The following is a 20,562-nucleotide window of genomic DNA, read 5'->3' on the forward strand; positions in this document are numbered from 1 at the left end:
TTGGCTATTGCTTGAGGTAAAAAAAAGCCAAGTAATATTTAAGAATACATCAGGTGTGCCTTCGAAATTAACTGCATGCGATTGCCTTCAATTTGCCATCTTTTAATTTGTAGCTAGCTACTTGTAATCTAACATTAGTCATTCCACCATAGCTGCTAGTAATGCATATGATTTTCAGTTTGTCTCTAGCAAGGATAAAGGCATATTTAGTTGCATAAGGAAGAACTTCAATGAGTAGCGTGCATACATCATATCGCAGTCAGCAGTCATTTTATTCAGTTTTATAAGCTTAAATCTACAAATATATGCTCAAAAACTATAGATTTGCCCTTAAAGCTGGGAGCGAAGATAAAATTCCTTTGGTCATTGGCGAGCACAGTAAATGATCGTGGTGACTGAACATAAATGTCCTTGAATTTGTGAAATGTTTTCGTCTCCACATCCCAGAGGTAGATCTGTGTGAAAGAGTAATCACTGCCAAGAGCCAGATAGTGTCTGTCAGAGAAGGTGAAAGGCTGCAGGATCATTGCTCCCCGAGAAGGAAGAACCTGAATCTCGGTGAACTGCTTATTGGTCCACTTGAGGACTTTGGAGTCGCCGATGTAGCAGGTCATGGCCAGATACAACTCACCCTCCACCCGAAAAGCTTTCACAGCCACCACGTCGTCCACATTTGGGATTTCACTGTGAACAACAAACTTCAGGGTGCTCTTGTTCCACAGGTAAACTACAGGTGGCTGAGAGCGACTTATCAAGATGAGGTAAGACTTCCCGTCCACTTCGACAAACTCAGCATCTGTATCACGAAACCACTCATGGAGGAATTGGTAGGAGGAGAAGCCAGTTTCATTGCGGTCTGGTTGGTCCGTCCACTTGTAGAGAGTGGAAATGCCTGCCTTGGAGCTGTCCACAATCACAAAATACCAGTCGTTTTCTATTTGAAAGACCTCTATGTCATTTGGCTTGGAGATGTTGAAGACCTCAATTGTTTGAAACTTGGTAAACTTGTTTTGTTGATCATCAAACTTGTAAATGTGGGAGCCACCAAAGAGCTGGGTGACTAATATCAGGACGTGGTTTTCAATCAGCACTGACTTGCATCCAACAACAGATTTCCCTGTGAATAAAAGTACACCAATTACTTTAAAACATGTGGGGAAAATACTCACAAGTTAGAATTGGTTTAAAAAAAACAATCAGCTATTTCAAAATGTAGCTTACAGATCCAACAGATTTTCTTTTGGTTATTTCCATTACAGTAAATGAAAATAGCTTAACATCAGCAATGACTCACCACTTATCGGTGTCAAATGTTTGTTTCCACCAAAGAAATAAATCTTTAAGTACAGATTAGAAAGACGTCAAAACTTTTTAAAGGATATCTTAAGAGCCCCATGGAACAGATAAAGTTTTTGTTCAGATTGCAAAGAACCTCCTTTCATTGTTTGAATAATCTTCAGATGTTTTTGTTATCTACAGAGATTAAACAAATAGTTCTCATTTTCATGTAAGTTAAGTAACATTGTAATAAATGAAAATCAGTGACCAAATGTTTGTAAATGGTTTTGGAAACAAACAGAAGTTTGCAGTGAAGTTACGTAAGAGATCAATACTGCAGGCAAATTAAATATTTAATCAGTAAATTACTAGCATATTGGGATCTTTCCATGGAGTTGAATGACTGTGTGACACAATTAGCATTAGAGATATTCAGATTCAAATCAAAGATAAATAAAATGACTGAAGGTAGGAGTAGTCAAACCTGTGATGTTGTCAAACTTTCTGAAGTTCGTTTCGATGTGATCCCACTCCATGATGACACAGCTGTTGGTGTTTGGGGCAGCCAGAGCGATGTAGATATCCTCTTTGAAGGAGAAGATGTCCGCTGACATGGACTGGATGGGAATGGACTGATGACGCACAAAGTCTGTGAGAAGAAATCACAGAAAAATTACTGATCTGTTGATCTAATTCAAACATCATATTTGGGATTTTTAAAACAGTGAAAAGTCTCACATGTGTGAAGTCATGGAATCTGTTATATGTGACCTTGCTGCTTATTATTCTCGGCACCCTCAATATTCTCACAAGTCTTCAGCATGCCAAGGTCACATATGACTCATAACGTGTTCCAGACATCCACTGTAATAAATCCTAACAATCTAGCTCTACCACGAGGGTTTCTTAGAAATAGCTTTACAACGTGTGGATGGATTTAATGTCTTTAAATTACCTAACCCGCGGCTGTGGCCACTTATGCTTCTGTGCTTTGCATGGACGTGTGTCTCCATGCAGACATACATATTTGTGGACATATTCAGAGGCAAACATGTTAGCAGATCTTGGCTCTGTTTTTTTAATGCACAATGCTCTCCTGCAGTATCCTCTTCAATTATTCAACAGTTTCATTGATCTCCTTTCTCCACTTTCCATTGATTTCTTTTAGAAAGTTAACATAATTTTACTTCTGCCTGTTACTATTCAGAAACGTTACTTGTGTCCTTTTTACCTGTGGAAATGCATTCGCCTGGTGGAATAGGAAGGTCATTGAGCCGCTTGCCCTTCATGTCATTAGGGCCTGCACAGAAGACATCTGATACTGTGGCGTTTGTGTTTTTCAGCCACGTCATCAGCCACTTGTTCTCACAAATGCACTGGAAAGAGTTTCCACGCAGATCTCTGGTGCACGACAGAGGAAATCACCAACGAAAGAAGGCCAGATGAAGAACAATGAGAATATAAAGTGCATATATACAGACTCTAAGATAGATAGATAGATAGATAGATAGATAGATAGATAGATAGATAGATAGATAGATAGATAGATAGATAGATAGATAGATAGATAGATAGATAGATAGGTAGATAGATAGATAGATAGATAGATAGATAGATAGATAGATAGATAGATAGATAGATAGATAGATAGATAGATAGATAGATAGATAGATAGATAGATAGATAGATAGATAGATTCCAGAAGGATGAAAACTCCCTTTAATGTCGTTATATAAATAGCATTAGGTCAATACAAGTGACACACACACACACACACACACACACACACACACACACACACACACACACACACACACACACACACACACACACACACACACACACACACACACACACACACACACACACACACACACACACACACACACACACACACACACACACACACACACACACACACGCACACACAGACTGCTGACATCGTAAGTGCTTACTCACAGTTCCAGCAAGGAGTCCAAGGCAGAAAAGAGATCCCTTGGCAGAAATCTCATCTTGTTATTTGCGAGCGAGCTAACAGCAGCCACACATGAACACACACCAAAAAAAGGAAACAGAAATTTCTGTCTATTCAGTTTTTCTTCTCCGACTTGCAGCACCAGTATTTTACTGCAGGTATAAAACACCGATGCTGAAAGCGCAGCGTCAATTGTGTATATTGTGAGGATTCTGGAGGAATGACAGCAGACTTACAGATGTGTCAGACCTCTCAGGCCACGGAAGGCATTTTTGGTGATTGTCTCGATCTTGTTCCCTTCAATAAACCTGTTAGACAACAGTTGTTTACCATTGTGGAAAGCCAGCTACTGTCGGATAAACATACGCGTGACTATTCAATTAATTAAATGGTTTTGATGGTAATGGGTGGAGCAACGGCCAACATTGACATGGACAGCTTCAGAACCCGTATCATAAATAAATAAAATAAAGGACATCAGTTTGTTCATGGTATATCTAACTGTTGATTTAAAGGCACATAGACTTGTCTAAGGTTTCAAAGATGTTTCATCTTTCATCTGAAAGGTTTCGTCAGTTCTGATGGGCTTATCTGGAAGTTTAGTATTTGAACCATATTAATATCGGTGTAACATTAGACCAGTTTAGGAAGTGACAAGAAAATCCATCAATGCATTGTCTTAAATTGATTACATCTAGTTTTCCAGCTCTGAGGTAGGACAGTTTCATCATTCCTCATGGTCTGTGATGCTTCTGCTGTATAACCCAACTGATTCAATATCGATAATTTATAATATGACAGTGAGCTCCCAGACAAGTCAGTATGAGGTGATGTAGCCTTTCAGATGAGAAGGGGATCATTTTAAAAATGTATTTAATCCTGTTGCCTTCGAAATAAGACTTGAACATTTTAGTTCACACATTACCACTGAAAGGATTTTAGTCTTGTTTTTTTTTTTAAATTAATGATACTCACAGATACTCCAGATGAGGCAGACCAGAAAACGCATCATCTTTGATTGTGGTCAAAGAATTTGCATTTAGAAGCCTGCGAAAGAAATGCAAACTTTAATAGTGCAACAAACAGAGTTGTAAAACTCTACTTGTTTGTTTTTCTTTCTTCTTTTGATAACTGCCGTACAAAAGTTTGTATACTTGAATTCAAATACGGTACTCTTTGTGTGTGTGTGTGTGTGTGTGTGTGTGTGTGTGTGTGTGTGTGTGTGTGTGTGTGTGTGTGTGTGTGTGTGTGTGTGTGTGTGTGTGTGTGTGTGTGTGTGTGTGTGTGTGTGTGTGTGTGTGTGTGTGTGTGTGTGTTGCTCTGAGAAATCCATTAGTTGCGAACAATCAATGAATTGGCACTTACAGAAGCTGAAGAGAGGGCATGAGAGAAAACATCCCGTCTGTGATTTCTGCAATGGACCCATTTACCATGCTTCTGTTAGGACGGACACATAAAGCACATGTCAGCAGTCTGTGGCAGCACTGTGGTGAAACAAGCAGTAACAGTTACTTACAGAGAGTTGATCTCATTGGGTATAGTCCGGGGGAGCTGAGCGGTACTGACGCAGATGATGGTCTCCTTGGTGCAAGTGCATCCTGAAGGACATTTGAAATTCTTTTTACATTCAACTCCTGCATAAAAACACAGGAGAGCAACACTGAGCACGAAACGCTGCTTGGCAGACATCATGTTGCCCTCAGACCACTGCAGTAATGGTAGATAAGGGCGAGATGAGAGCTTGCAGAGGCGATATGAAAATGCAGCAGCAGGGTAGTGAAAGCCCTGACACAGGCTGATACGGCTGCAGCTGCGTCCCGGAAGGATGCATCGGCTCAGTATGAGGGGAAAAAAAAGGGGGGGTGAAAAAACCCTACTCTCGTCAGTACAATGGTGATCTGTCATGAAAAAAACAGTCACATAATGTGCATGTAGGCATTTTGTAATCATTTGTGTAGCTTTGGTAGATTATGTCAGCATGACGCAAAATTCACCCCAACAACACAAACGTACAGAGACACCACAACGGATATATTCATGTAGTATATTTCAGCAGCAGAACGCATGAGGAAATGAGTCAGTTTAGCAGGTGACAGGTTTCCACAGAACAGAGGACTATTTATCAATAATTTATACAGAAAGAACAATAAAGTGTAAAATCCATATTTTTTTCTAATACACATATGAATGCAGTAAATACAACAAGTAAACAGTTAATCATTGGATGGATGGATGATAGATAGATAGATAGATAGATAGATAGATAGATAGATAGATAGATAGATAGATAGATAGATAGATAGATAATATGTTGTTTTTTTATCTTAAAGTATTCATTAAAACATAGGAGCAAATTGACAATTGAATGTGTGTGTGTGTGTGTGTGTGTGTGTGTGTGTGTGTGTGTGTGTGTGTGTGTGTGTGTGTGTGTGTGTGTGTGTGTGTGTGTGCGTGCGTGCGTGCGTGCGTGTGTGTCCTATTATTTTGTATTACATCATCATTTGTAGCTGTTGGTGCGCAGGTACATCACTAGACCACTAGAGGGAGGCTGCCAACAACATACAGAATGAAACTATTCAAATGGTCCTGAGTCAATTTTGTCAATGAAATAAAATCACACTGGGTTTTTTCCACTTTATGTATCTAAACGTAAAGTTACGAAGAGCAGCTTGAGCTGTTGTTGAGGTAAATAAGCACTGTTTAAGTGGTCGTGTCGAGGTAGGAGATAAACAAGTGCATCTTTATATTCTACACAAAAGTTAACTTAAAAGTTAACACTTAGAAAATTGAGATGCAACGTGAAAATGCTCCTGTTGTTTATGTATGTGTGTCTGATTAGTAGATAGTAGATAGTAGATAGATCCATATGCCAGCTTTCTCTTTTTGAACACAAATTACTTACAAAATGGCACCAAAAAATTTTGACTATACTACAACAACATTAAGATCCCAGTTTGACCTTTTTATCATAATACAATTTGTTATTGTTTCAAGTCATTTAGTATTATATAACAATTACAACAAATCTTCTACAACAGAGGAATCTGATTGGACAAGAGGGTTTCCATGAGTGCTAATATTGAGTAAAACAACCTGAAAAAATCACATCTGTATCCTTTGATCTCATATCTGTTTTAAAAAAAACTCTAATGACACCAAAAACACCCGATCTCAAACAAACATATGATTAACTATGCTTAAATATGCTTATGAAGAAGATATAAATGGGTGATACTTTCGTTTTCTTTTTTTCTTTTGACAAAAAAAAAAGAAAAAAGAAAAAAAATGGGTGACGCCACATCAGAAATACTTAAGAAGTGACAGAAGAATTGAAGAAACAAATCCCTTTTATTACATTCATCTGTATAAATAGTGTTCCTGCAACCTAATCACACTTGAGGTCATGCTGCATGATATATTAGTACTGCTCTAATTTTTATAACAGCAATCACTCAAGGTTCCGAATCAACATAAAGTAAAAGAGATATTGGGGGAATTCACTGTTAACTATTTCAGTGTAGGTATTTCAAATAAAATGATAATACCTGTCGGTATTAGTGTCGTGATGGTCATGATTTGTTCACTAGTCTGATTCCCAATTGTTTGTTCAATCCGATTTTGGTCAAATGGTAGCCAAATTCCCGTCTCCAACTAATTTTCAGATCCAGGCCACTTATCATCACAATTCATTAAGAGAAGTATTCACGCAACAATTGGGTTGTTAGTTGTCCCAGCAGGGCCTAACAAGGTGTTGACCTTTGCTGGAAGACCAGTGGTCTACGAGCATGAGTGAAACCAGATACCCAAGGCCAGGAGGGAGCAACCGTACATGTCTGCCATTACTGGCATAATTCATCACAGCTCTGCCTCTTGCACTGCTGTTTTTAGGCTGGAGTATCCCTAAACACTCCAAATGACACACGGCAAACATCTCTTTGCTATCTCTTTCTAGACAACCGTCATAAAAACATACAAATAATCAGTTCTTTCTGACCCTTGACACTATTAATGCCAAATAACTGCATTTTGCTTCTACCTTGAATGTCTGTATAATAATAATAATAATAATAATAATAATAATAATAATAATAATAATAATAATAATAATAATAATAATAATAATAATAATAATAATAGATTATGCTGATGAACTATGGATGAAATTGTCAGTAGGTGCAAAAAATAATTTTCCAAAAGCCATTTTTGCTTATGATCATACTTCAAGTTTCCAGTAAATTCCTCTACACCAATTAGATTAAATCAGAGATCTAAGATTAGATCAGACTTTATTAATTCCACATGGGGAAGTTTGGGAAATTGACTTTTACTCCATATTTTCACACCTCAGTTTCATTTGAAAAATGCACTTTTGCACAAAGCTAATGCTGGGTTTTCCTGTGTCACAAAACATAATGTTGTGATTTAATTTGGACATGAATTTAAATCGACACCATGATTTATTTTATTTTATGGGTCATGTTTACGATATTTATTCGAGTGAAACCTTCACCAGGGGTTCAGTGAAAATGACCTGAATACTCTGACGATCATTAATCCTCCCTAAGTGAAATGTCATTATCGGTGGTTTAGGGTAACACTCTAATCCCTTGTATCCACCGAACCAGCTCACATGCCACACTTTCAAATCCGAAGGTGACCTTTTACCCCTTTGAACCATGAAACCGGTGAGAGATGGCGGGTAACCTGGAGAAGTGCGGCGTATGGCTGCTGGTGACTGCTTCACAGCAGGTGTTCAGGCTCTCAAACTTCTCCAATTCCCCCTCAGGAGCTGCAAAGAGCCCGACGGTCAGTGTCAGAGAGTCACGACTGCTGCTGCTGCACGGACCAGCGAACACATGCCAGTGTGCTGTGTATGATTTATCACTTTGGGAAAGACTGGGGAAAAAAAACCCTAAATCAATCACATTCTAAATCTTTTTTTGTATTTTATTTTCAATTTGACTATTATAGTTAAACTGAGAAAAATGCTGATGGTTTTAAGTTGGCTTTTTCTATGGTTTTTATATCATTTCTTTTTAATACCAATTTAATACGTTCATACTATCTAAGTTCATTACAGACTGTTTTATGTGTTATTGTACTTTTTAGGAAAGTGCCCAGGTATTTCCGGTGTCCGATTACTTAATTGCTAAAAATTTTGATTCTATTGTATTGTTTGTTTTATGTAGCCATCATTGCATATTTCATTGAACAAATTCATTTGAAAATGAACTTTATTTGCTACGTCTCATCTGCTGTTACATCTGGCAGAGGTTTAAAGCCCCAGTTGTACAGATTAGAGCCATTTCAATGAGTCAAAATTTCAGGGGTCCCTGCGGAAGTATTTCAGCTCTGTGAGTGGACAAACAACTGTCCCACTAACACCTGTCAACCCTGAAAATCCATCACTGTAAAATCAACACTTAAAAATTAGGTATGCTCATGTTCAACCAATCCTTGACTGTCAAGTGTTTATTTAGTAAACAATGTGATTCATTTCTCACGTTTTGCACAAGCATCCTGATTTGTGTGGCTGACAGAGCGGGTTGAAAAGGTCTCCACATGGCCCGTTCATAACTTTGATTAATGGTACTCATGATTTAACACCTGCTGTTTTAATGTAGCCACTCTAAGAAACTGATCTTGACATGCTTGCGTGAGAGCTGTCCCTATTTTAAATAGCTACCTAAATTTACCAGCTTTGTGTAGGTCAGTTCAACCTGTGCGTGCCGTGAAATTTCTAATAGCTGGGACTTGAGCTGAGTGGGGGGGGGATTAATCACAAACTGTCTGTCCCGATTACATTCATTTAATTGAATAATATGTTACCCCTTCCCAATGTTTTATGAAGGTGTTAGTCCAATAAGCGTAGAAAAATCTGACTACTTTTGAAATTTCATTAAATTTTGTGGAGAAGTAATGATTAACTGTTTCCACAAAATCCATTAATTTTGTCTTAAATAAATAAATAAATAGATAGATAAATAGATAAATAGATAAATAAATAAATAAATAAATAAATAAATAAATAAATAAATAAATAAATAAATAAAAGGAAGTAAGTCAGGAAGAAAAGTACTCCAATCCTTTACAGTAGGAAAAACACTGGACAACAAATATTACATGTATTAAATTGTATACAACAATATTAGAGTGTGTTACATTTGCACCAATTCAGAGTGTTTGTGGGCCAATATATTATTGTAGAAATAAAATAATAATAAAAAGTAACAAAATAATTTTAATATAACAAAAATTGTAAGAATCAATCAAATTTATTTTGATTCCCGGATACTACAACAGTGACATTTTGAAGTAAAATGCAAAGACAAATATCAGCGAGTGAGTGAGTGAGTGAGTGAGTGAGTGAGTGAGTGAGTGAGTGAGTGAGTGAGCAACTCTGTTAATTGGCTATTTAGGGTTAATTATGAACTACTGAAGTCAAATGTGGAAGAACAGAAGTAAAGTGTTAACTGGAAGCACACAGGAAGTGTTTACACCCAGCTGACAGTAAAAGTGGGGTTTGAGGTTGAGAAAGGCTTTATACTGGTGGCCTCTGTCCTTGATAGGGCTGTCAGTGTGCCCTCCACACGGAGCAACTGTTGGCCCGCCCCCTCCCTGTTGCATACCACAAACCTGGGGCCCTGTCCAGAAACAACACTTGTGCCTTAAACACTTTGAAAGACCTTTAATAACTTGATCATTATTATGCAAGACAGTGTGCTTCTGCTGGTCACCGGTAGAAATCCACAACACAAGTAGAAACTATATAATGTACATGTAAATACTGTTTGTCTTCTATCTACATACGGTGTAGTGCTTATGTGTTTTGAACTATAAATTTGATTCCCCCTCTGAATGTGGGCTTCCCTCTATTTCTATAAAACCTACTTTCAAGCATAATTTAGCTTAAGGCGTGAGGCTGGATGAGCTCAACAACCAAAACAAATCTCACGCTGCGCCTGTGGATGAATGGATAATGTGATTCTTTTAGCTGACTGGCACCAGCTGATGGTGAATATTTCTCCCCGCTGACTACACAGCTGTTACAGTGGGTGGACAAAGTAGTGACGCGATTCTCGAGTCCACAAATGTAGGTGGTGTCAATGTGGACTACACAAAGCAATCGAGCCGGGAAACATGTGACCGATTTGGCCAGATATTCATCCTTCTGTTTTGTTTTGTTTAATTTGATAATATTTAGCTTTTTTGGCTCTTTTTTTGTTGTTGTTTTTAAACAACCAAAGCACTGACAATAATATGTATCATTCTCAGCAAACTGAGCTGTGTAGCTTATTTATAACTTCATCCCATCTCAGAGTACCTCCTTATTCGTAGTAATTACGTAACAGCATTTATGAGGAAATGTGACCACTGACTTAAAAATGAACGATGATTATGCATGGACATGTTTTGGGGATTGCATCATGCTACTGAACGATAAGCCTCAGCATTTGCTTCTCAACTGTGGTTGGTTTTAAAGTACTTGTATATATATTAGATAGTATATGTTTTAGTTACTTTGATTAACTTTCAAAGTGTTGGCTTTGCCTGAATTTCATTACAAAAGTGGAAATAAAACACGAAGACCTGCTTAGAATTTTTGTAAACGTGTTATTTGCAAGTACATGTACAGAGCTGTGGAGCCAATCCCAACTGATAAATGGTCAAGTCAACAAGCCATTACAGGGCAAACACAAAGAGACACCTCACATTAGAGTCACCAGTTAAACCAGAGATAAAAACATTTTCTGAGTAAACTCCTCAGAAAATGTTCCACTGTTCAGAGGCTGAGCTAAGATTTGTGGCTTTCAGAGCCACCCACACATCTCATCTCATCTCATCTCATTTCATCTCAATGAATGGATACATATACAAGTAAATTAACCAAAGAAATCAAAACAGCACGGCCTTATTAATATGTATTATGTACCACCTGTGTGTGTGTGTGTGTGTATGTATGTGTGTGTGTGTGTGTGTGTGTGTGTGTGTGTGTGTGTGTGTGTGTGTGTGTGTGTGTGTGTGTGTGTGTGTGTGTGTGTGTGTGTGTGTGTGTGTGTGTGTGTGTGTGTGTGTGTGTTTGCGCGCGCGTCAGTTATCAGGGCAGTTCCACGTTGTGTAAAGATGGGAAAATAAAGTTTTGAATGTTTAACAAAATGTAGACAATAAAACAAACTGTAATCAAAGTTACACCGCTGTTTAAAAACAAACTAACAAACTATTGAACTGGAGACTTTGAAAGTGCTTCACTATAGAAAAATATTTTTCTAACTATATTGTATTTGCAATTACAAACCAAGAGCTGAAATCGTTCGGGCAAAACTTCTATATGAGTGGTGGAAAAAGTGACTTTACTGTGTTGTGAAGAGGAGCTGTTCTCTGTGGAAAGGTGCTGAAAATTAACTTTTTTGGTTCAGGAGGGAAAAACTGCACTGAACAGAATGAGAGAATGAGAGAATGAGAGACTGGGCGCTGTAGTGTGCTGAGACACCATGGTGGGGGTTTTCCCTGGGACTCCCCCATCTCTCTCTCTCTCTCTCTCGCTCTCTCTCTCTCTCTCTCTCTCTCTCTCTCTCTCTCTCTCTCTCTCTCTCTCTCTCTCTCTCTCTCTCTCTCACCCTCCCCTCCTCGAGCGCCGTGCGCCGTGCGCCCTCGCCGCAAGCCTGCAGAGTTTTCCGTCCTGTGTCAGGATAACATCGCAAACGAGGACCACCTGACGGTAAGACCGGACTAAATGGAAGCAGCGGAGAAAACTCTCACTTACCAAGATGACACCGGACTTCACAGGAAGCTGCTCACGAACGAGAAGAAGCGTAAGGACCACCACCCCGCCGAGACGAACAGCGACGAGTCCAACTATGTGGACCTGGACATGAAACCCGAAGGCCCCAAAACTGTGAAAGTGTCTTTCACAGGTGAGGGAAACCAGCTGTCGGTGGTCAAATGCGACAGTGTCAAGCCGGGGGAGCATGACGGGGAAAGCAGAATCATCTCGGAGGAGTTTATTGAGGAGAAGGAGGAGGAGGAGGAGCGGGGCACCGTCCCGGGGCCTGTGTCGGCCGATCCTCCCCCGGAGATCAAACTCACCAACTCCGACCAGGACTCCGAGAACGGCCAGCAGCTGCAAGCCGAGCTCGACCCCAGCGACTGCAGCGAGCATGTGGGCACGGAGAGCGGGGACGAGCTCCGGTACACGGACATGTATCTCAACAGCAAGACGGAGTCGGACGACGGCGCCAGCGCGGTGCTGTCGGACCACAGCGGCTCCGACACGGTGGAGGACGAGTCACACTATATCACCACGCACGAGATCCAGCTGACCGAGCTCGACCACGACGTGGACTACGACCTGGGCCGCGGGACCTGCTGGGAGTTCGAAGACGACAACCTGGTCTACTCCTTTGTGGATTACGCGTCTTTCGAAAGCGATGAAACCCAGGAGGGGACTCTGATACTGGAGGGCAGGAGCCTGCAGGCGAAAGTGCAGTCTAATCTTGGTGGCGCGGTTGTCAGCACCGAGCAGGAGGAGAGTGATCTCTGTGACTCGGATAAGTGCGCCAGCTCAGACGAAAGTGTGGGCAAAAACCAGTGCGAAGACCCCAATTTGGGGAAAATTCATTTATCCATCCAAACATCCTCCAGGGCCGTGAACGAACCAGTCGGTATCTTTGACAACGCGACATGTGGGTACACAAAACACATAGCAGACAGGAGCCACTACTCTTTTGTGAGCTCTGGCGCCAGAGCGGGCCCCTTGTGCGATAGAGCCCAATATTTCATCCCTGCTCCGGGCCGTCAGCACCTTGCAACCAAACTGAGACGGAAAGATATTAATGAGTATTCCAGTGGGGCTTCCAGCTCCATCAGTGAATTGGACGACGCTGATAAAGAGGTGCGTAATTTGACCGCCAAGTCTTTCCGGAGCTTGGCATGTCCATATTTCGATGCCATCAATCTTAGCACCTCCAGTGAATCCTCCGTGTCGGAATATGGGCTAAATAAATGGTCGGCTTATGTTGACTGGAATTGTGGAAACATATCACGGGGAGGAGAGCACAGCGTAATTGCGCACAAGACTTCCAGTGCCACGTTGGAAATGAATAGGACTGTGGACAGTAAGGGGCATGATCAGTCTACTCCCGGGATGAAAGCTCCTCAAACCAAAATGTATGCCTTAAACAACAGGACAACTTCACAGCAAGCATCGTTGTCAAGTAAAAAGATCCAGCTGAGAGATCCTGTTCAGCCGGCGCAGCGCGGAGTCACCTTAAATTTCCGTTGTAATGTGGAAGAGGGGAGCAGAGGTCCAAAAGGCTCCAGGAAGGCACGGACTGGTGAGGTTGCTGGCACTTTTTTGGCCAGATCAGGGTATGAAATGCAATATCACACTGACAACATGGAGGATACTCACAAGAGGGCAATTTTTGCATCAAGTCTTTTGAAAAATGTTATTTCTAAAAAGATGCAGTTTGAGCAGGAGCGCAAAATGGAGAGAGGTGAAATCCGCGACACATATCCAGCAATGGGTCAAGGCAGAGGACTTCAACGGCAAATCTCAGAATCGGGCTCAGGATTCACAGACAATTCTGCTGATGATCAGCGGTTGGAGGGAGGAAGGCCTGCTTCTTCTGCCTCTGGAGAGGAGACAAAGACGGGCAGAGCACCTGAGGATTCAGAGAGGGGACAAGGTGAGCCTCAAAGACCATTGCTCATCCACAGTGAAACCAGTGCTTTTGATGCTTTAAAAGAAGATGGGCCAGAATCTGGGAAGGAGGCTGAGCTGACACCCGGAGGTGACACCCGGACGGCTGCAAAGGAGGGATTAGACACCAGCAGCATGCTGACAAAACTGCTTTTTGTCCCGAGCTGCCAGCTTCTTCCAAAGGACAAGAATTTTACAGAAAACTTAACTGGACACGTGCCCCTTACAGTCACTGCTGCAGGCTCCCAAAAATGTGAGAAGGAATTAAACTCAAACATCAATGCAAACAGAGTCATCAGAGAAGGGATTGAGAAGGGAGGTAAAGCACCTGAGATAAAAATATGCCTGAGAAGTGTGAAAGAAAATAAAGGCTGTACTCTTAACATTGCCAGTCTGTTGACCCCCAAAATAAGTTACAATGTCAATGCTTTCAGGACACCCAATGAAACCAGATGTCACATTTTGTCAGCAGCAGAAAGGGTTCCAAATTTCACTGTAAGAGATATAAGAGAAACAAAATGCAAGTTTCAGACACCAATATACCATGTCAGGGATGTGCGTAAACTGGTCAAAAGCTCATATGGCTTTGTTTCTTTGGATAATAGTGAGAATAAATGTTCCACAGCAGCTGATAAGCTTGAAGAAAAAGCTAAAATGGAACCTGTTAAACATTTATTACCTGCTCCTATTGTGATCAAATGCAACTCTGTTAAAACCAAAAACAATTCACAGAAACAATCAGAGGCAGATAATCCATCTGAAACAACCCAAAGTGAGTATGCATCGTCACAGTGTCCGACTAGCAGGGTGCCAGTTGTCGCAGCCAAGCAGGGCCAGTCTGAGCAATCGGAGATTCAAGCAAATCTTGAAAGCAAACTTTCAAAACAAAGGCAGGAAAAGTTCCCAGGTGAGATCGCAGACAAGAGGAATGATCCTGCGGTCCCAAAGCAGGATGCACTCGAAAAACTCAAAGCTGCAGTCAAAACGATGGAGCAGCTTTATGTTTTTGATAGAAATGAGTGGAAACGGAAAACTCAGGCTCCACGCCCGATCACAGACAGCCATGTCATGTCGCTCATTGCCAAGGAGGAGCAGGGAGCCGAAGAGCTAGAGATGACAAACACTGACAGGATTCCTCAACCTGTAACAAGTATCACAGACACGGGAAGACTACAGGGAGATAAAAGAGCAACAAATATCATACGTGTTCCATATAACAGTGACACCTTTAAAATACAATCACAACAAGGTAAAACATTTACTAACAAAAGCATCCTTCATTTCGGCAATAAAGCCCCTATCAGTGTTAGTTCAGATAGCTCCATTGCACAAAGCTCTACACAGCAGGAATCGTCGACTATGAAAAGCTCCAAGACACCGGTGGCTCCTCTGTCTGTGAAAATAGAGCCACCAAAACATGGCCAGGTGGAGCAGGGAAAGGTCAAAATCAGTCCCACTAATCCCGCTGTCACACAGGGCTGCCCAGACTCTGAGAACTATCTAACTATACCAGGGATGGGCTACTCAAATAAAATCAAACTGTTGCACCGAGAGCCTGCTGCACATGTTAGTGAGGATAAAGCTGCTGACAGCAAAGGGCCTGAGCAGAAAAAATCTCCTGTGAGCACAGAGTATCCAGCTACAACCACCTACCATCACCTGCCTGCAGCAACAGGGGCTCAGAAACAGCAGCAGGTGTTGTGTTTCTCCCCCTCTTTCCCGTCCGTGTCCCCCACTTCCTCTTCTGGAGAGACTGTCCTACAAATGCAGCGGAAGATGCTTCTAGACCCCACGACAGGACATTATTACCTGGTGGATACTCCCATACAGGCCACCACCAAGAGACTGTTTGACCCTGAGACGGGTCAGTATGTGGATGTACCCATGTCTCATTCACCTGTGGCTCCTGTCACCCCCGTCACTCCTGTCACACCCGTCACCCCTGTTCCTCTCTCTTTGTCTCCCCTGGCACTGAGCCCGGGAGCATACGCCCCCACCTACATGATCTACCCGGGCTTCATCACTTCTCCCACTTTAGCAGCCCAGCCGGTTTTACCACAGTCGCCGTGTCACTCCGAGGAAGCGGGAGGAGAAAACGCCAAATTCACCAAAAGTCTGGAGAACATCGCAGCAGTAGGGGAAAGTGCATATTACAGTGCAACCAGGGAAGCTCCACCTGGGCCGCTGAAGCTTCCCGTCAGCCTGGGTCACGTGACCACGAGAGGAAGCGTGGTGAGCTCCGAGAGGAAGCCTGTCATCAGCATTACCACGCAACAAGGTCCAAGAATCATCGCCCCACCCTCCTTTGATGGAACAACGATGAGCTTTGTGGTGGAGCATCGGTGACCAACAGGACATCTTCATACATGTAAGTCTGCACAAACTCCACCTGCTCATTCAGACTGACAGATTCTGTGTGAAGTAAGGACATGCTGTCACCTCTTTTAAGGAAATACTTCTCTCCCTTTTGCACTTTGGTTTCTCCTCTTCATTATGTCTGTGAATGTAAAATGTTCAGCCTTGGAATTAATTTCTCTATCAAGCAGATAAAATGCAATTTGAGCTCACTGTTGATCTGACTGCACAGAAGTTGTTGCGTTTGCCATTGTAATGCAGGTTTTCAGTCGAGATCGTGTCCTCCTGAATCACCATGAAAATAACCTATATTGCATATTGTTAATGAGTTATGTACTAACATAAATATCAGTCAAGAACTGAGTTCATTGCTTAATTTAAACAAAAAAAAAAACATCAGAGGAAGTGATTTTGCTGCATTGGTTCATTAAAACATAACGATCCAAGTACTAACACATCATTATGACTGTATTTTATTATGTACGCACGTTCAAGTTGTCTGTTCTTAGTTGTCAAATGTGATGATTTGCTTATTTTCGTTGTTGTATGTGATAGTAAACAGAGTATCTCAAAGATTTTCTCTGTGTTTTTTTGGACAAAACATCATAGCACATTTTGTCATGACACTCTGGGCTTTACATAATGCCAAATTTACAGTTCACAGAGCAAACAATTAATTCTGTCAACTAATCAGCCAAGAAAGATAAAGGAAATATTTATGTAATGCAATCAAATGCTAGTATACCACGAGGTTTCAGCTGCATATTGATTTATTTACAATATATTTTTGAATTTAATTTATAGCAGAATCAATTTTATATTAATTTAGACATGGGGAATTTATGTTATTTACATTATTTTTAAACTCCTCGGCTCAAAACTAAAACAGACACACACACACACACAGACACACAGACACACACACACACACACACACACACACACACACACACACACACACACACACACACACACACACACACACACACACACACACACACACACACACACACACACTATAAAGTTAGAAAGTCATATCCTTTTCTCAAAAATACCAGGTGTGACATATTTGTGTTAAAGACACTGTTTCCAGCAAGCACAAGAGTCCAAAATTAGGTTTATAGATTCTTCACTCAAGATTCTTCACTCTGAACACAGTGAGCCATTGTCTAGAAGTCACCAGCATCTGTGTGAAAGTTGTTTGTTGTATTTCGTAAATGCTGCTAAAAACAGGGGTGACGCTCAGCGGCTCTCCTGGTGTCAAGTCAGTGTTAATAGACATGCAGTAGCTTCATGACAGGTAATCTGACTCGACTGAGCTCGACTGCGAGATTCGATTTTCAGCCCCGGCTCGCAGCTTTTCTCTGCATTACACATCGTCGGGCTATTTTGATGGTGTGAGACGAGTTTGTTTACACGGCTTATTCTCAGGGTTGGAAAGTGCCACAGGAAACTATTCCTGTCAGTGACACCTTACATTAAGTTATTCTTAATCAGTTAGAAATGCTTTAATTACTCCTATAATGTTGCCGGTCACCAATATGTTCATATCCCACATAGGTTTGAAAAACATTACTCAAAATTTGACGGTAATGATTAGCCAATTGCTCGAGAACAAAATGAGGATTCTTAAGCAGAAATATATGAAACAGATTAAGCTGCAGTATCTTGATTTCTAAAATAACAGAAACTTATCTCATCACTTAGACGATAATCTAAGCAAATGTGAACAATACAATTTATTTGGTAATAATAAATATTTTGCATGACAGTGCTGGGAAAATTAAATAAAGTTATATATTTTGCTTTTATTAATCCTTTTTTTTTGGTTGCTTTTTTGCAGTATTATCCACTGACAAAGGCCATTTTAGTGTTTGTGTGGTTGTGTGATGCACTTTTAAGACATTTCTCCAAATAACAACAGGAAGGAACTTTACTTTGGGCCACTGACTTAGTTAGTTTTGTGATTTTTGCTGTGGAAATGTGGGTGAAAATTCCTCTTGCATAGATTGTGGTGTATCTTCAGTCATTGCTAATTTCAACACTGCATCAACACAAACCAAATAGAAAAAAAGATCAGCCAATCAGACAATATTCAAATGTCTATTTGCACTAAGTCTGTAGCATAAATCTTTTTGTTACATAACCATGGAAATTAAACAAAAAACAAAAAAACCAATCGATATCTCATGGACAGTGTACAGCAGAGCGTCTTTAGGACACGTCACGCTCAGCTTAATGTTTAGGTTTAACAAGATGTACATTCTCAGCATCCATCGTCTTCGACTTTAGCTGCACCGTGTCGTGTAATGCTTACCAATAGATTGTTAACATAGATCCATCTATCACAGTGCTAATGCTACTGTCGAACGCAGTTCTACTGATGTATCCACTCGCGTTTCCTGTGATTTGAAACTTCTGTAACGCAGACAAATAGATGTTTTCTTACAATAACAGCTAAACATTTGAAGCTCGGTAGAATTAAATAATACCAGCATCCCGGGAATCAAAGGTTTAATTCAAAATTAGCTGAAAAAGACTGATTTGTTTGTTTATTTTCGCCCAGGTGGATGAACTAATGAAGATTGTTTTGATGTGTTTTCTTTGGTGTTTCACCCAAACTGAGTTCTAAAAAAGAAGGACAGTATGTCTCTTTCCACTCCGCTCAGGAGATTTAAGTTTAACATTGATCTCTTCAGTTTTCCCTGTTTCTCACAGAAGGATCTCACAGTACATTAGTGCAATAAAACGTGCTCAAGATAAAAAAAAAAAAAAAAAAGTTTCTATACAAATTAAGATACAACAAAATAAACTTAAACTTAAAAAAGAACAACAACAATAGATTTGAAAAACTTTCTTAAACATTCTTAAAGCTGCAGCTAGCGCTTCCATATAAAAGAAAATGAAAGCTCATTCTTTAGTCCTGATGAACTCACACATATGCCGACACATACAACCAGCAAGTCAATTCTCAGCTAATGTGTCAAAGCAACGACACAACTGCATGAGCATGAGGGATACATGTCAGCTGGGAGGGTGTGTGGCAGGCGGGGGTCTCACATAGGGTTTAGTAGTAGTGTGAAGAGAACACGGCATGCGCACGCGCATGTGTGTGTGTGTGGGTGTTTGTGTGCGCGCGCGCGCGCGTGTGTGTGTGTGTGTGTGTGTGTGTGTGTGTGTGTGTGTGTGTGTGTGTGTGTGTGTGTGTGTGTGTGTGTGTGTGTGTGTGTGTCGGGGCGGAGGAACATGGGGGCATGGCTGGGATGGTGATGCAGGAGGAAAAGGTCAGGCAATGTAAAGTATTTGTTGTGCTGATGCAGGCGGAGGACAGCTGCTCGGAGAGATCAGATGCTGCTGCAGCTCCAGCTTGGAAGCGAGTCTACGGGACTGAGATGGGGTCAACTTTTTATAGCCCCCTCCCCCCCTTTGCTTATTCCTAAACGGGGGAGAAGGAGGTGGAGAGAACTGTGGACTCCATAACTTCTATGTAAACAAAACGAGTAGCATGCCTCTGGCAGTGACCTGGGTGAATTTGGTCAGCTGGTTCAGGACCAGGAAACCTAATGACTGAAACGTCAATGCATTTTTAATGGATTATACTTGCAAGTTCTGTCCTACGCCAGACAAACACTGAACACCGTTGCTCTAGAAACTGTTGTTATTTACACCTGCTTTTCAGTCAGTTCATCAGTTCAACACTCATGTTGTGTCTTGTTTGTCACCTCTAGATATCTCTGCTGAGAAATCGTCCTTCACTCACCATAAGAGCTATTGTTACCCAGTCCTTCTGCCACGTGATCTACTCCCAGGACTTCTACCAACTTTCGCCTTCATCCTTCAGCCCCTTTGCTGTTATGCTGTTTGTTCTTGCAGCAGACATTGCTGCAGTCTGTGCATCACTGCACTATGTAGAGTTAACATATTCATCTGTGCTCTCCAGCTGATTTTTCTTATGTAAATCAGTTTTTTTTTTTTTTTTTTTTCATTAAGCTGCTGTCCAGAGCTCCCATTTCTGTTTAGATTATGTATATGCAATGCAACATCTCTTTTCAAAAGGAAACAAGGCGGGTCACATGTTATTTATTATTGGTTAAGCCTCTGGTTAATTTTTACAAGGTTTAATTTACCAAAAATCTCAAATAAAACTGTGTAACTCTTGAAAAAAAAATAATTAAATTTTGCTCTTCCAAGTAAAAGATTTAACATATTGGAAATAAAATGCAACCACACAAAAAGTAACTCAAATGTTTTA

The 20,562-nt window shown here is 40.8% G+C and overlaps 2 protein-coding genes across 2 annotated transcripts; one reads left to right on the top strand and one right to left on the bottom strand.

Moving 5' to 3' along the window:
- Positions 1-269: 269 nt before the first annotated feature.
- Positions 270-4,945, bottom strand: LOC308149374 (leucine-rich repeat LGI family member 2-like; the record flags this gene model as incomplete). The annotated part of the gene is made up of 8 exons (XM_080521093.1): positions 270-1,117; positions 1,763-1,927; positions 2,510-2,679; positions 3,238-3,309; positions 3,490-3,561; positions 4,229-4,300; positions 4,619-4,690; positions 4,770-4,945. 8 exons carry the CDS (start codon positions 4,943-4,945, stop codon positions 282-284), a joined length of 1,635 nt encoding a protein of 544 aa, XP_080377219.1. The 3' UTR covers positions 270-281.
- A 6,993-nt stretch (positions 4,946-11,938) lies between these two features.
- Positions 11,939-20,171, top strand: LOC308148837 (uncharacterized protein C4orf54-like). The gene is made up of 2 exons (XM_080520367.1): positions 11,939-16,323; positions 20,039-20,171. Exon 1 carries the CDS (start codon positions 11,988-11,990, stop codon positions 16,299-16,301), a length of 4,314 nt encoding a protein of 1,437 aa, XP_080376493.1. The 5' UTR covers positions 11,939-11,987; the 3' UTR covers positions 16,302-16,323; positions 20,039-20,171.
- The last annotated feature ends 391 nt before the right edge of the window (positions 20,172-20,562 follow it).

This window comes from Blennius ocellaris, assembly GCF_963422515.1.
Source record: "Blennius ocellaris genome assembly, chromosome: 3".
In the NCBI taxonomy this organism is placed as follows: Eukaryota; Metazoa; Chordata; class Actinopteri; order Blenniiformes; family Blenniidae; genus Blennius; species Blennius ocellaris.

Excerpts from the sequence above, each read along its gene's own strand:
- LOC308148837 (XM_080520367.1), top strand. The coding sequence starts at position 11,988 with ATGGAAGCAGCGGAGAAAACTCTCACTTACCAAGATGACACCGGACTT.